We start from the raw sequence: 17466 nt of genomic DNA, 5'->3' as shown, positions 1-17466 counted from the left end.
TTCTTGAGGTCGGCCTCTGGTTTCAGTAACAAAGGCTTGTGACTGATCTGCACCTGTTTCTTTTCTCCTTGCCTCTTCGTTGAATAAGGCATCTTTTACCATCGCCATGGTAAGTTTTCCGTCAGGAGCTGAATTGCTGAGAGTATTAACCAATGTCTCCCAGCTGTCTGGTAAGGAGCTAAGAAGCAGCAATGCTTCTACTTCATCGCCAAGATCCATCTTCACAGATGAAAGCTGATTTACTAGGTTTTGGAACTCACTAGTATGTTCAGCTATAGAGGTCCCGCTTTTTAACTTCAGATTAACAAGCCGTCTCATTAACATGGCTTTGTTGCGGACAGTCTTGGCCTGGTACATGTTTTCTAGCTTCTCCCAAAGACTATAAGCATCAGTCTCTTGTGCGACGTGATGATATACCTTGTGGTCAATCCATTGTCTGATTTGACCAATGGTCTTCCTATTCATTCTTCTCCAATCATCATCTTTGACGGAATCTGGTTTCATACCTTTATAATCCAAAGGGTCTGCCAAATCCTTATAATTAAGGAGATCCTCCATCCGAGACCTCCACAGAGTGTAATTGGAGGCTGTGAGCTTGATCATAGTACCCGAGTCTGACTCCTCCATTGATTTTTAAGCACTAACTTGCTCGTACAGAAAAAATTGGGGCAGAATCTCAAGAAATCGAATGTACGGTTGCGTCCGGAACGGTCGAAAACCCTGGAAATGGCTTAAGTTGTTCGAAAAACGGACCTGAAATGGCTTTGAAAAGCCTGGTCAAACTTCGGTCAAAATTGGTCAACACTGGTCAACTATGCTGACGTGGCAGCGATGACGTGTCAGCTGACGCGGCGCTGAAGTGGCTTGCTGACTGTGCGGCTGACTTGGCCTCACGCTGGCTGACGCGGCGCTGACTCAGCTGCTGACATGGCGCTGCCTGAGTTGCTGACTAGGCGCCACTTGTTGCTGACTGGCGCGGGTCCCGGCTGACGTGGTTGGGTGACGTCGGGCTGACGCGGTAGGCTGACTGGACGCTTACGCTGCGGGGGTCCCGGGCGACGTGGCGCTGACGTGGCCGTCGTCTTCCTCCTGCGAATGTGCGCCAGACGTTCGCCAGCGCGTGAAGCGCATGACACTACTTCCCAATCAATAGCCGGCGCGTGGAGGCGCGTATGGGAGCGTGGAAACGTCCCCTGGACGTTGGTGGCACGTGTAGGCGCGTGTGACGTCGTCTGATGTCGTTTGGAGCTTCGGTTGACACCGTTTGCTTCGTCTGGATAAGAGGAGTTTGATGGTAGCCTCAAAATTAAATTTTGAGCTACTGGACAGAGGCTCAAAATTTGGGAATTTTCTCCGATCTAAAATTCTACTCCAACAATACACTCTGATACCACTTTGTTGAGGTTTTACAGATCAAGTAATTAATGGATAAAAAATAAATAAAGCACACACACACACCAATATTGACACCAGAGTTACGTGGTTCGGCCAAATTCTGGCCTACGTCCACGGGAGCGAGAGATTACTATGTACTGGGAAAAAAAATACAGAGGAGGAGGAGGATACAATCACTCAACTCTCACTCAACTCTCTTATGCACGCTGCAACTCACCACACTCACTTCTCACTTTACACATATCACAACTCCACACACACACACACACACACACACACACACACACACACACACACACACACATATATATATATATATATATATATATATATATATATACAAGGGGGAGCAAAAATTCAACGGGCGGTGGCTTAATGTCAACATGTCCAGCAGAGTAGGTGGAGCAGCAAAGGGTGACGGAGGAGCAGCCGGCATCGTAGATGTTGAAGGAGCAGTAGCCGTCTGCTCTGACTGGGTATGGATCCATCACAAAATGCTTATTGGTGTATTGAGGACAAGTGGCCATGCAGTTATCTTTCCCTAGAGTATTGACTGTCAAATCTTCTGCCTCAACATGGAACTCTACCCAGGTCTCTGTGTCAGATCAAGGGTATTCAGAAGGATTTTTTTCCAGATTCGAATTTTAGATCTAGGCTTTTAGATCTAGATTTGCTACCCATGTTCGAATTCCACTTAGAGATTTTATTCAAATTTAGACTTAAATTACAAAGTCCTAAATCTAATATTTAACAATTTTAAACATGCCAGAAACTAAAATTTAAGAAATGTATACTAATCTCTATTTCTGAATTCTTGTCTGTAGAATTGCTCTTTCTCATTACACAAACTCTGCTAATTCTTTATTTTCAAGCCCTTTTCCAGCTTCTACGCTTGAACCTTTCAATCTTCAATTCTTCCTTAGCCCTTTAATCATTAGTTTTTTCTTGAATACTCCCAAACTCTCATTCAATATCCAAGTCTTTTCTTTAATTTTTCCCCAATTTTTCTAACAAACTCTTTCTAACTTGATTCCTTACTCTTTCTTCCATAAATAATTCTTTGTTTTTTTCCTCTTTCCTTATCCCTTCTTAAGCTTACCATTCATAGGCCTAAGGGAACAATTCAATTAATTCTAATTTGATCAATCAAATTTAAGTTGAATTGATGAATTTTTGTCTGCCTTAAATTATAAATTCACACACATGTTTAATTGTACAATTTTCCACATGTCTAATTGTTAATTTCCTTTCTTACATGTTTAAAGATGAAGATGCTAGCCCACTAACTATTTTTTTATTTCATTTTTTTCCTTTTCTATCTTTTTTTTTTTCTTTTTCAATGTATTCATTCTTTTCACTTTCCATGTGTTTAGTTTAGTTTTTTTTTTTTTTTTTTCCCCTATATTTTCATCATTTTATTGTATTAATGAATATTTACACAATTATGGATAACTTCTAAAATTGGACTAAGAAAAGACCTAAATAGGCACTAACATTAGACCTCAAAAAATAAGTTATGCTATATAAGCTCCGGACAAAATGGGGTGTCTACTGATTGAGAATATATACTATATAGAAATACAAAGCAATGCCAACGCCATGAGTTATGCTAACTGAGCTACACATTGGGTTAGGCTTTCCTTGTTCTTAACCCAAATGACTTTGCATAAGAACCCAATTGGGCTACGGGCAGAGGATAACTCCCCAATGGTTTAACTGTGTTAAGAGGCAGTGAGTGGTGAGACATGGGTTTTTATAAATTCTTAATCTACTTTTGGTTCGACATCATATGTTTAAGAATTTTTTGACTATAATTAGATGCCTTTTCCATAACCAAAGAATAATATAAGAATATTTTGTAGGCTTAACAAACTTTTAAGAATCCTCAAATGCATGCCATGTGCAATTTACAAAGCGAAGCAAATGTCGGCATCAAGAATTTCTAACTAATATTCCTAATCTTAAAAAATTCCTTAAACCATTCAACTAGTAAAGAGTTTTCTTAATTGAGTTTGTTCAATTCTTTCTGTCTACAAAATAACAAAACATATACCAGTAGATAAACTGTTCAAAACTTATGATATTCCCTATCAAACCAAATCATTTTATTGGCTGAATTAAGCTAACTCGATCAAGCTAACTAAATGAAGTAATTGAATCAATCAAACCTGATTTTTGCAAACCCCTAATTGATTTTTAATTGATTAGATTTCACTCTTCAAACATGCAATAGTTTTTACTTTTTCTGGACTATCCATATGCATGTCATGAGTTTCGAGTTACTATTTTATATATTTATAAATATAAGATGGTGTTGGGAGCATAGATTTCATGCCTTGAGTTTAGATTGATATGAATTTGAAAAAAAAATTAAATATAATTTTATATTATGATTTATTCAAAACTAAAATCCGCAGGTCAAACATTTATTCTTCTTCTTCTCCTCCTCATTATGCGATTACCCTGACTGTGAATCTAACGATGAACAAACAAAAACGTTGACAAATTAATCTGTGTTATCATTATGGATCCTGCCAGGGGATGGGGACCTTTTGGGCTATCAACCCCTCAACCACTGCCTTGTTATAGTAGCCTGCAGGTCTGACCCAACAGTTGTGGTATATAAGAATGCTTCTCCCTATTTGGATAAGAGTACAGTGTATTCCTAATCAATTAGTAATTTATAAATTAAAGTTTTCTGATATGAGATTTCCTGTCCCTTTTTTTTTAATATGTTGTAATGTGTAAAAATTGAATGCTCTGTTTTTCATTGAAGCTGAAGAAGAAGCAATTACGGTGAATGAAATTTAATAATGATCTTCATACGGCCAGCTAACAGATAACTAAAAAAATATATAAACTAATTTTCTGTTGGAGGGAAAATTGTTATAACCATTTATTAAAGCTACCAATGACTACAAAATAATTATATCACAGGTAGCAAATCATCATAACTCATGCTCTATTGTTGGATCACTGTCTTGCCTTTCACTGTACTGATATCATTTCCAGCATTACCAACATTGGTGGTAATCTCATTAAGTTTTACACCCCCCCCCCCCCCCCCCCCCCCCCCCCCCGCGGCCCCCCATTTCAAGAGCAAAGCTCTTGCTACTTGATCATTCACAATATAATATGGATATTCAACTTGAGCAAAAATATTAACCAAACCCAACTTCTTAATCCTTCTAATATAGTTGTCTACACCAAGTGTCTGAGTAAAAATATCTGCCAATTGATTCTTGGATGCAACATGGAAAGTCTTGACTGTACCATTTAGAACTCTATTTCTAACAATGTGACAATCTGCTTCTATATGTTTTGATCTCTCATGGAACACTGGATTTGCAGCTATATGCAATGCTGCCTGGTTGTCACAGTAAAGCAAAACTGATTTCTCATGCTTCACTTGTAAATCTCTTAGTAAGAATATAATCCAAATAACTTCACAGGTGGTGTTTGCCATAAATTTATATTTAGCTTCGACTGAAGATCTTGATACCATTGACTGCTTCTTCGATCTCCATGAAATCAAAGCATCTCCAAGAAAAACATAATACCCAAAGAGATTTCCTTGTATCTAGGCATCCGGCCCAATCAACATTATAGTATGCCTTCATCTATAAATCTGAATCACTAGGAAATAAAATTCCTTGTCCAGGTGTACCTTTAATATTTTGCAGGATTCTTGTTGCAGCCTGCATATGAAGAACTCTTAGTTTGGCAAAAAATTGGCTTAGCCTGTTCACGGTATATGTGATATTAGGTCTACTAAGTGTCAAATACATCAATTTACCTATGAGCCTTTTATACTTGCTTGAATCTGATAGAAGTTTACGATTGTCGTTTGACAATTTCAATTGTTGTTCCATTGGAGGCTTAGCAGGTTTACAACCCATCATGACTGTTTCCTTTAAAATGTCTAAAGCAAACTTCCTTTGATTTAAGCTTATTCCCCTTTTGCTTCTAACAATTTCAAGTCCTAAGAAGAACTTAAGTGATCTAAGATCCTTAATTCCAAAATTAGCATCCAAAACTGACTTCAAAGTTACTACACAAGTGGGATCATTTCTTGTGATGATCATGTCATTCACATAAACCAATAAAGCTATGAACAGAGAACCTTTAGCATGAACAAAAAGAGAGTTATTAGTAGTCGATTGAACAAACCCAAGTTGCTGAATAATGTATAACAATTTCGTACCATTGTCTTGAAGCTCGTCTCAGACCATAAAGGGATTTAAGCAACTTGCAGACAACAGGAGCAAATGAATGTGAGGAATAAGAAACAATTGAAGTCCCCCCTTTACTGTGAAAACCAGGAGGCAACGACATGTACACTTCTTCATGTTTCCCCATGTAAAAAAGCATTGTTTATGTCCAATTGGTGAAAAGGCCGACACCTAACAGCTGCTAAAGCAAGAAGTACCTGAACAGTTACTGTCTTAGCAACAGGAGAGAAAGTCTCAAGAAAATCAATGCCTTCTCATTGTGTATACCCTTTAGCCACAAGTCTAGCCTTGTACCTTCCCTTTGTTCCATCAGGATTTAATTTAATCCTATACACCCACTTACACCCAATAGGGGTTTTACAAGGAGGTAATGTGGTAAGCTCCCAAGTATGATTCTATTCAAGGATCTAAATTTCTTTGTCCATCGCTGATCTCTAAAGAGGATTTTGAACAACTTGGAAGAAAAATTGTGGCTCTTGAGGTAATGTGTTAACTGCCAACAGATATGAATGATAACAAAGCTCTAGATGGGTCGCCTGTCAACCACATCATAAGCTACACCAGAAACATGAGTAGCAACACACACATAATCCTGTAAGTAGGTTGGTTTAGTGGATTGCCGAGATGATCTTTTGACAAGTGCTGATGGTGGTTCATGAGTTGATGTAGAAGTAGGTATTGATGTGACAGGAGTAGGAACTGTAGACACTGGCAAAGAGGAACTATGGGAGAAAAATCAGAATGGTGAGAAGAAACTTGAACTGAAATAGGATTAGGAATAGGATCTGAACAAGTAATAGACTTATCTTCGATAGGAATAGGAGTGACAAAAAAATCATTACCTGAGCTGGATGTTGCAAGACTATCAACTTCAATAATTGAAGTAAAAGGATCTGAAATTGAGGCTTTATCATCAATTAAAAAAAATTGTTTTCATGAAAAACCATATCTCTAGATATGAAAACTGCATTTGTGGACAAGTCTAAAACTCCATAACCTTTTATGCAAAAGGGAGAGCCTAGAAAGACACACCTCCTTGCTCTCGCAACAAATTTGGATCTGTTATGTGCTAGTGTAGAAGCATAACAAAGACGGCCAAAAATTCTTAGATGGTCATAGGAAGGAGGACTGCCATAAAGAACCTCATAAGGAGTTTTGTGAGATAGAGGTGTACTAGGAATCCTATTAATCAAATATGCAGTAGTTAAAATACAATGCCCCCAAAGATGTAAAGGCAAATGAGAATGGAACATGAGTGACCTTGCTACATTCAAGATATGTTGATGTTTCCATTCTATAATTGCATTTTGTTGAGGAGTCTCAACACAGCTCAAATGGTGCAAAATCCCCTTTTTAGTAAATAAATCACTCATGATGAATTCAGTTGCATTATCAGTTCGAATAATCTTTACTTTCCAAGAAAATTGAGTTTCAACCATAGTGCAAAATTGTTCTAATATGGATTGAGTTTGTGACTTGTGCTTTAACAAGTAAACCCATGTACATCTAGAATGATCATCCACTATAGTGACGAAATATTTTCAAGAATCAATGGTAGATACAGAAAATGGACCCCACAAATCACAATGAATCAAATCAAAGCAATTCTGGGAAGTATGTAAACTTTTATTAAAAGGTAATCATTTTTGCTTGGCAAGAGGACAAACATCACAAAAGAAATCTTCACTTGAATCACAAATCTGTACATTATTTAACTTGAGTAAATTCAGCTTGGTCTTGGAAGGATGCCCCAACCTCAAATGCCATATATGTGGTTGAGTTTTATTAACAGAGGAAATAGCTGAAACGAAAGAAGAAACATAATTGCTATCTTCTGGTAGGTATAGGCCATTGCATTCTTTACCTAGACCAAGAGTGCTCCAAAGAGCAAGATCCTAGATGAAACACAAATTACCAAAGAAAATAAGGCAACAAGGAGTAGACTTGGTAAGTTGTCTAACTGATATAAGATTAAAGCTAAAATATGGAACACAAAGAACATCATATAAGATGAGGTTTTTATTGATTTTGATAGTCACAATATGTGTGACTAAAGCTACCTCACCATTTCGCAAATTTACATAAGTGTTCAATGTGGCAATTACAGTGGTGAAACAAGACACATAATGCACCATGTGGTCAGGAGCACCTGTGTCTATAACCCAATCAGTAGTTCCAAAACAGGTTCGATTGACCAGTTTGGCTGAAAAAAAATGATGTGTCAAATTTGGACTGAAAGTAAAGTTAGAAACAACACCTGACAGAGTTTCAAGGTAATTGTTAATAGCTTGAGGATGTGGTTTAGTGGTAGCCACACTAGTAGTAGAAGGAACATCAGTAGATAAACGCACATCAACAACTCTAGAAACCAAATTTGGCAACCCTTTGCTAGTACTCATATTGGCTGCATGATAATTCTTACCAGAGTTACTTTTAGCATTGAGGACGGTCAACAATTGCTCACATTGAGCTTTAGAAATAGGACATTGAACTGAAACACTCTCAGTTGCTGTTCTTGAATTGCAAGTGACCTGATTAACACTTGATCTTCCTTTTGGTTTATATCCTAGTGGATAACCATGTAACTTGTAACATTTATCAATTGTATGTCCAAGCATGTTGCAGTGAGTGCATAAAGGTCTCTCCCTTTTGTTGTTTCCTTTGTTCCAAGTAGAATTACCAAAGTTACTTCCCTTTGAATTAGCATACATTGCTACTAAATCAGGCTTGGCAGTGTAGTATCCTCTATGTCCCACACTATTGTGAGACTTTTCTTCAAGAATAAAGGCATAAATCTTGCTGATTGGAGGAAAAGGCTCCTGCATCAGAATTTGAGGCCTTATAGTCTCAAAATTCTCATTCAAAGCCATCAAAAAGCTCATTGCATAAGTCTTGTCATGAGAAGCATTTAAGGTTTTGATTGCTCCACAGGTACACTCTGGTAATGGCTCCAAATTAAGCAATTGATCCCACGGCTTCTTGAATCTTGTGAAGTACTCTATGACTGTCATCTGGTTTTGAGATATATTAGAAATCTCCTTCTAAAGATTGTAGATTTTAAGACCACTACCTGGTGAAAAGAGTTTTTTCAAATCAAGCCACATCTCTCTGGCAGTTTGACAATACATCATGTTGCTAGATACATCAACGTGCTTGGAGTTGATCATCCATGAAATCACCATTATGTTGCAGCTTAACCAATCTTCATAGAAAGGAGATTTTGGATCTAGCTCAACAATTTTTCCATTAATGAAACCTATCTTCTTCTTGGCAATGAGAGCTAAGATCATAGCCATGGACCAAGAATGATAATTCTTCATTGCAAGCAGTGGTTGCGTAACTAAGATGTTGCCTGGATTTTCATTCAAATTGAGGAAATATGGATTTGTTTGATCGCTCAATTCAGGAGATTCCATGGATGGTTTTCAATAATTCAATTAAGGAAGATGATGAAAAAAAAAAATTTCTCCTAAGAAATCAGTCAAGTTGTGCTAGCCGAGGCTCTAATACCATGTAAAAATTGAATGCTCTGTTTTTCATTCAAGCTAAAGAAGAAGAAATTACTGTGAAGACTTAGAAATTATAATAATAATAATAATAATAATAATAATAATAATAATAGAAAAGAAGGAGAAATTTAAAGGGGCCAAACAGGGTTCATTGACGAATGCCCTGGTTTCGTCGACAAACTCCCTGAAGGATTCGTGGACGAAGTTCAATGTTCGCCAACGAAGAGATACCGAGAGGGGGTGTTTTGGACCCATTGGTTTGTCGACGAAATCCTTACCTTCATTAATGAACTCTCTTCTTCACTTCGTCGACGAAGCCACGTTTCAAGTCATTTATAAATACGCGAAAAATCATATTTTGGCAAGAAAACTTCTATTTCACTATTTCTCTATCTAGAATTTCGGTTGCTCTGACTTCTCTTTACAAATATGGCCCTGTTTCTCCCCGGTTTGACAATCAGAAGCTACTATGTTGATCATGGGGAGATTTTCTACAATTTAACCGGAGCAGAATTTCAATTTGAGAAGTTGGGCACCATCCCAAAATCAGTGTAAGTAGATTATTTAAGGGTTATTTAGTTATAGGTTTTTCTGAACACAGATTTAATAGTAGATGTTGTTATACTGGTATTTGGGATGATTTATGTGGGTATTGTGAATTCAGGATTTTGGGGCTTTTACTGCAAGTAGGTTAGGGAACCTAGTGGGTGTTTCTAGGAATCCATGTAAGATGATGAATAGTTTATGATTTAGGTAATGTAGGTATGATAATCATTTTGAGAATTTAGTTATTTGACAGAAATATATATATATATATATATATATGTGTGTGTGTGTGTGTGTGTGTGTGTGTGTAATTTCAAAATTATGGAATTATGAACGTAGTGGGCGTGAGTTAGAATTAGTAGACGAGCCTATTTTGTCAGATAAGAGAAATATGCTATGTCAGTAATTTTGGAAATGTTCTTAGAAAATATGTGTGTTATAAGGAAAAATTCTACAGGATATAAATTACTTTTATTATCAAGAAAAATCCATATTTCAATAAATGGGTTTAATATTTATTTAATTGTGTGACATGAGTAATTATCAGATTCAGCATGAAATTTATTCAATTTACAAATATCATGTTTTATAGAATATATATATATATATATATATATATATATATATACAGAAAAATATTTTTACAGTTTACATTCAGCTAAATATTTTATAGTACTTTCAGATATACCATGATATTCAGATTACAGAATCATAACATTCAGTTATTCATATTATACAACATATTCAGATTAGTTATTACAATGTTATAGTTATTTCAGATATATCAGAATCATGGTAAAACAATAAGATAATATATATATATATATATATATAATAGTATTATACAGTATCAGACCCTGATGAATCAGATTAGTTATCAGCAGAACACAGTACCATAGTTATTTCAGATAAGAGTGCAACCACATATCTTAGATAGTGTGTGGATTTCTGTCAAAAGTGCCTATGGAGGGATTGCAGGCTCCCCAAGAGTTTGGGTTGAGGAGGCTCATTTGACGAGGTAGATATTAGTACCGTCCCTTGGAGGGATTGCAGTTGGCCAGTCTGATGATTGGTAGAGTTTCAGTTGACTTACCTGGCAGGCCAACCAGTGTTAAGTCCCACCTATGGGTTGCACAACCCTATCATGAGGGATCATGTAGTGACCTAGAGAAATTATAATATTTAAATAATAAAAAGAAGGAAAATGAAATAAGGTCTTGTCGAACACAGGGGATTCGTCAACGAGAGCACATAAGGGTCTCGTCGACAGGGATGTGTCTCATCGACGAGAAAATACCGAGAGGATGTTTTGGCAATTCTGAATTCCGTCAACGAGGGGAGAGGTCGTCGACGAATTGCTTTCTTGACCTCATCAACGACGAGCATTGACGAGGTGACGTGGCTCATCGATGAAGTCTAGTGTATAAATAGCACTAAACTCAATTTTTCAGTAGAATTTCATGCGCAATACCCTTCTCTTTCTCTCCCTTTTCGGTTTCCACTCCTTCTCTCTTAATTTCTGGGCCCGTTCTTTGCCAGATCAACGATCTGAGGCCGCCACAACACTCCTAGGGAAGTTCTCTGCATATTTACTAGAGTGGATCGTCGTTGGGACGAACTTGAAATTCATCTCAGATTCAAGGTAAGGTTTTTTATTTGGAATTTGGCTTTATCATAGTTATAGGAAATGTTGTATACGAAAAAATACTGAAGTTTAGTTCTGAGAAATATTGTTTTCAGGGTGTTGAACGGGGAACCCAGCGGGTGTTGGATTGATTGTTTGAGGGACTTTTTCAGGAATCGGGTAAAGGGATAAACTAAACTAGTTGTTTTATGAAAATATATGTATAATCTTATAGTATTTGATTTCAGGAGAATATATGTATATATATACGCATTATGTTGGGAAATACGGCCGTAAATGACGATATGTTCTGAATATATGTAATACCCATTCTGCATGGCATAAGTAGAATTTATAATGCATTACTGTTTTCTAGGAAAATGTTAAATGATACAGAGTTTTAATATGGAAAATCGGTGTACGGGCCAAGAGTTTTAACATGATATACCGGCGTACGGGCCGAGCTTGTTACATGATATGTCAATGTACAGGCCAAACCATTTAATGATATGCCGGCATACAGGCCGGGCCTGTTAATGATATGTGATACGGCGTACACGCCGTGATTGATAAAATATGAAATGCCAGCGTACGAGCCGATAATTTTCACGTTATATATGAAATGTGATATGACGATATTGAACTGACAATTATTATTATGGAATAGCAATGTATCACAATTTGAAATATGCTATATGTTATCATAATTTGGTTGGCTTGGTTTAGGCTTACACTTGCACGATACTGTAGTTATGCATTCATGATCATCATGATATCGTGTTATCGCTGTCATATGGGGCAGCGTGAGGATGGATAATCGATGTGGTTTATTGAAGTGTTGGTACCCCTGGTGTACGAACCAAGTCTGGCAAATCCATCATACTTACAGACATTTACTTTGACTTGGCAGTGGTCGGCCAACCATTGTCAGGTCTCGCCTTCGGGCTACACAACCCAGTCATGTAGGGGAAAGACATGACACCAGTCAACTAACCTTCCAGGGTTGTTTTTATATTATTATTATATGAGATGAATTATGCTTATGGGAATCCAATATGCTCTATCATGCTATGATTATACATGTTTTTCCCATAAATGATATAGACAATTTTACTAAATATGTTTATGTATGCTTTTATGTATAACACGGAAATACTCATGTTGCCACACACATAAATTTGTTTATTTCCCTTACTCATAGGTGTATCACCCCAAATTATATGAACATTTCAGGAGCCCCAGATAGGAGAGCGGATAAGACTCCGCAGAGGTAGTTATAGCTGATCTACCCTTTCTAAAGGGTAAGTGTTTTGATAGGGTCAGATGGATTTTGAGCGATGACCCTAGGACTAGTTTTTGACTATTTTGGGATGTATATAATATATATATATATATATATATATATATATAGTAACTCTGGTATTGTATTGAATGATATTATGGAATGTATATAATTTTATGTTTCCTGCTGCTTAGGCTTCCGTATTGTATCTCTAATGTATCCCTAGTACCCACGGGTTCAGGTAGATTATGATCTGCTAGATTTATTATATCGATTTTTATTATTAATAGGAAGAAATAATAATAAATAAGGGGTAAAATAAGTAGGTCGTTACAGGTCAAATCATGACATATAACTTTTCAGGGTAATTATCACAGTTATTGATATGTATACAGATTTACAGATTAACAACAGATATATTATAATACTAGAAGTATGAATAAATAGAAAACTCAGATATTACAGTTGTATTTTAAACTATATAGGTGTGGGTTGTACTGTATATTGTTTTACCAGTTAACTCAGATTCAATAAATTATTAGCATATTATTTATGTGAACTCAGTTGTCACACACTGGTAATAGCATATTTCGTCTTACTGAGCGTTGTTTCATCCCAATGATTTAACATTTTTCAGGTGATCCAGTTAGACGAGCAGATCAGGCTTGCATGTAGAGAGGTCGTCTACACTACCTTGTCTGTAAGGTAAGTGTTATCAAGGGGTTGTATTTTTTAGTAGCATTCAAGAGTTTTTGGGTAGAAGATGTTGGGATGATGTGTAATTATGTATGTATGTTTTGGGAAAATACTGGATTCTGATATTGTAAACATGGATGGATGATTTTATGTTTTCCGCTACATAGGCATGTTGTTTAGTAAACAGGATTTTCCTCAGTGCCCTCCTAGGGCCTGAGATGTTATAGCAAATAATATAGGGGTATCAGAGTGTTTTATTTTGTAGTATATTTTATGAAAAAAATGGTATGAATTTTTGGGTTGTTACAATTACAGTGAATGAAATTTAATAATGATCTTCATACGCCTAGCTGATATATATACAAGAGCTGGCTAACAAATAACTAAAAAAAATAAACTAATTTTCTATTGGAGGGAAAATTGTTACAACCATTTACTAAAGCTACCAATGACTACAAAATAATTATATCACAGGCAACAAATCCTCATAACTCATGCTCTGTTCTTGGATCACTGTCTTGCCTTTCACTGTACTGATATCGCTCCCAGCATTACTAGCATTGGTGGTAATCTCATTAAGTTTTACGTAATGTGATTCAAACTCATATCTTATAATTAATAATTTTTATTGAGAATTTCATTTGTAAGTTTATCCTATATTAGAAAAATTGAATGTGTAATGGAGGCTTATATCATATTTGGGTTCAAAACATAATAGACTTAAACTTTTAGTTTAAGTTGGCACTCATGTATATTAAGTAGGAGAACTCACCTAATCCTTACCTAGCATTTAGAAGATGTCTCTAATTTGAATTTATATGGACTTGAATAAGATGTTATACAAATTTGTATTCAATTTTTTTTTTTTTTCCAAATCTAGTCAATTCTAAATCCAAGACCCCAAATTTATCATTCCATATCTTATCAACACTCAATCATGAACTTGAGCTGTGCCCTGGTGCGTGTGTTTTTATTTTTAAGTACAATCTATTTCTTAGACAGACATGCATCACTGATCTGTGTATCGGCAGTTTCCAACGACGGCTTCATGACACCATCTGACACCATCTGACCTTGGATTGAACGAGGGATTGTATTGGTCGACTCCATCCATTCGATTTTGTCTTGTGGCCTGAATCTATTTTGGGGGCTTCATGCCTTTTTTGTGAAGGGACTTGGGTCCAATATACATATTAAGCATATATATGATTTGTAAATTAGTTTGACAAAGTAGAAGAAGAAAATTGAGGAGGAAAATAAGAGGGTGGGGGTCCCAGGCAGAAGGGGATGTTATGAATTCAAATCCTTGGTTCAGAAGAGCCCCAGTCAACCACAGTTTCAGGTTTGGCAAGGTCAAATCTTCACATTCACTTTCCTGTTCATTAACATCACACAAATTTAATCAGTAATGAATGACCATTGAGTAGTAATTAAAGAGAGGAAGAATTGCTGCAGGTTCATGAAGATGAGTTTAGTCCTGGAACGATAAATTAATCTTACATTCAGAGTAAGTGTCGATGTGAATCTCTTGGAAGCTGTAAGCAAGTTTGAGCTCTGAATGGTGAAGTAGCATGCAAGGGACTCCAGAGCCAAGAGACACTGCCACCCCTTCCCCACTGCTGCACACCACTCTCACAAAAAACCTTCTTTCCTCCACTTGAAACACCTCCATCTGCACGGCCCCCTTTTCAAATACTCGTTCGCTTCTTTAACTTACAAACACAGAATATACCAATAACAAACGAAAAGGAAATAAGAGGAACCGTTATATTTTCATGCTGAACCTGCAGGATCTTCCAGCAAGCAGGATGTCTATTGCGTGGAACTTGAAAATTTTCCGGGTTTTCAGTCGAACCATTGTGCATATGGGCTTGGTTTAACGATGATTCAAGATCAGCAATCTCGGCTGTCAGCTTCTCAGCCTTCAATTGCAGCTCTTGCATGTAAACTATGGCATCCCCAACAATGGAGGCCATGTCCATCTACACATTGCCATAGAATGTCAACTCAAGATTGTCGAACAAAAAATGCTTTATAATTACTTAACTTTACGGTCCGACTATTCATGATGTTAACACATAACCTTATGTTATAAATGGAAGTACCTTTGTTATATTGGGAACCAAGGCGCGCAATGCAAACAGCTTCTCCTTCATCCGAACCCTCCTCCTACGCTCCGAGACAAAAGTTTTTGACGTGCCAACCTTTGGTTTCGCCATTGGGGTAGCAGACCCCGTGGTCGTTGTCTCCGAAGAGACCTCCCCGTCGATCCATTCATCCCTTCGTTTCAAGCCCCCATCAATGCTCGGCAGCGAACCGAGAATTTTAAAGGTTGGAGCACTGCTTGCCAGAGTCTCATCAGGGTTGAATTGGAACAAATCTCCCAGGGCTGCGGGGCCAAATGGTTTATCACCCAAGCAGCCATTGATGTGCTCACAGTCATAGTTTAGGCAGAACTTGAATATTGAATCCTCTGTTTCTCCCCTGATGAGGTTGATGAACTGCTCAAAGTTTGGTTCATCAATAAAATTGTATAATGTGTTTTCCGAGGCATCTCCCATCTCCAATGTTGAAGATGAGAGCTGATAGCTACGTTAATTGATTCGCTTGTTATATATCAAAGGTGGAGTGTGAAAGGAATACGACAGGGGAAATGCAGTCTTTGATGCTGTGTGGTGAAGTCGGTGGTTATATATTATTTTATATTTCATGGGTAATCTAATAATCAAGCTCATTAGGTTCTAGAAAAGAGTAATTATTGAAAAGTGCATGAAAACACCTACTAACTAGTTCCATTTGCCATCAGTTTTGCCGCAAATTGTCAACTCTTTGCATATTTAAATATTCTAAGGTCAGAATATCCCTGTTGGATTCCTTTCACACTCATCCTTTGATCTATAACTAATGAATTAACTTCTTTTTCTTTTTTCCTTTTTTCCCTTTTCAAAAAATGATTAAAATTCATATTTCAATTTACAAAATATTTAACAAAAATTTTGATTTTAATTTAAAGACACATTCAAAACTTATAATGAAGCTTTGAAAATATTAAAACAGATGATTGTGAATGATTTGGAAGTAAAACAAAAGAAATCCAATTTCTAGAATTTCCACCAAATTTTTGGAAATTTCAAAATTTTCAGCTGAATTTTTTGTAAAAAGAAACTAAAACCCGTTTTCATTTTGAATCCATGAGTAAAATAAGCAAAGATGTCGTCCATTGCCTAACTTTCAAGAGTAATAATTTTTATACGATAGTCTCACTGAAATATTAGTTAGATTATGAATGAAATAAAATAAAATAAATTTATATATAAAAAAATATTTTTAAAAATTAATTTAATTTCATTTTATCTGATTTCATTTTATTTTTACATAGCAAAGATGTAAAAATGTTATTATTATTATTATTACTTTTTTTTAATAGGTATAACTTAAGTCTTAATGCAATAGCCAGTAATACTTATGCCCTACAATGGATTAGGCAAGGCGAGTGCGCGTCTATACTCTTTAATTTTTCCACTCAATTCCCAGAATGTTAAAACCTATCGAGAAACCATGGATAGCCTCATCTTGCCACGGGCTTGACACGTGTCTTAGTGTCACGGGCCGACTATTTTCACACCTTTGTGAAGGGTCGTGCATCACTATAGCTAAAACAATCTTGCTTAACTAGCCAGCTTATCGTTCACTAACATTCATACATGAAACACTTTCATTAGCATTCAATCAAATGGCAGTGGAAATAGTAAGCAATCATGAAAGCATTGGCAAGCAAGCAGTAAACATTGAATATACACAATTCATTAACAATACTTCTGTTGACATTGTGTGTTTAGCGAGGGAAGCAAGTAGGCTAAACACGTTGACAATAGCTAGTGAGTTTTACAATGACTAACGAACACTCACCCTCCCCTAAAGAGGATTTTATATAATTATCATCCTAACACTAGGAAAAATCAAAGTGACCGAGGAGTCATACTATCTTATTTGGCATACAAAGACACTACTAGCAGAAAAGAACCCTACACTAGTATTTACATGATGGAAACTCATCCCAAGCACACGAGACAAGCAGTCACAGGCAAGCATAATGCCCTGAACAAGCTTAGCTCATGACACTCCCCCACTTATGTGGTCGACGTCCTTGTAGACTTTAGTGGTAGGTACACTTCAACTTTG

At 36.6% G+C, this 17466-nt stretch overlaps 2 protein-coding genes across 2 annotated transcripts; both read right to left on the bottom strand.

Moving 5' to 3' along the window:
- Window positions 1–8668: 8668 nt before the first annotated feature.
- On the bottom strand, window positions 8669–9043 carry LOC131148116 (uncharacterized). Its single transcript, XM_058097848.1, has one exon. It carries the CDS (start codon window positions 9041–9043, stop codon window positions 8669–8671), a length of 375 nt encoding a protein of 124 aa, XP_057953831.1.
- Window positions 9044–14422: 5379 nt separating this feature from the next.
- LOC131148115 (transcription factor FER-LIKE IRON DEFICIENCY-INDUCED TRANSCRIPTION FACTOR) lies at window positions 14423–15845 on the bottom strand. The gene is given in 5 exon segments (XM_058097847.1): window positions 14423–14659; window positions 14785–14875; window positions 14877–14956; window positions 15069–15266; window positions 15390–15845. Coding segments are annotated over 5 exon segments (1062 nt in total).
- Between the last annotated feature and the right edge of the window lie 1621 nt (window positions 15846–17466).

This window comes from Malania oleifera, chromosome 2 (assembly GCF_029873635.1).
Source record: "Malania oleifera isolate guangnan ecotype guangnan chromosome 2, ASM2987363v1, whole genome shotgun sequence".
NCBI classification, from domain to species: domain Eukaryota; kingdom Viridiplantae; phylum Streptophyta; class Magnoliopsida; order Santalales; family Ximeniaceae; genus Malania; species Malania oleifera.
The sequence above is the reverse complement of the archived record's forward strand: the minus strand, read 5'-3'. Positions and strand labels throughout refer to the sequence as shown.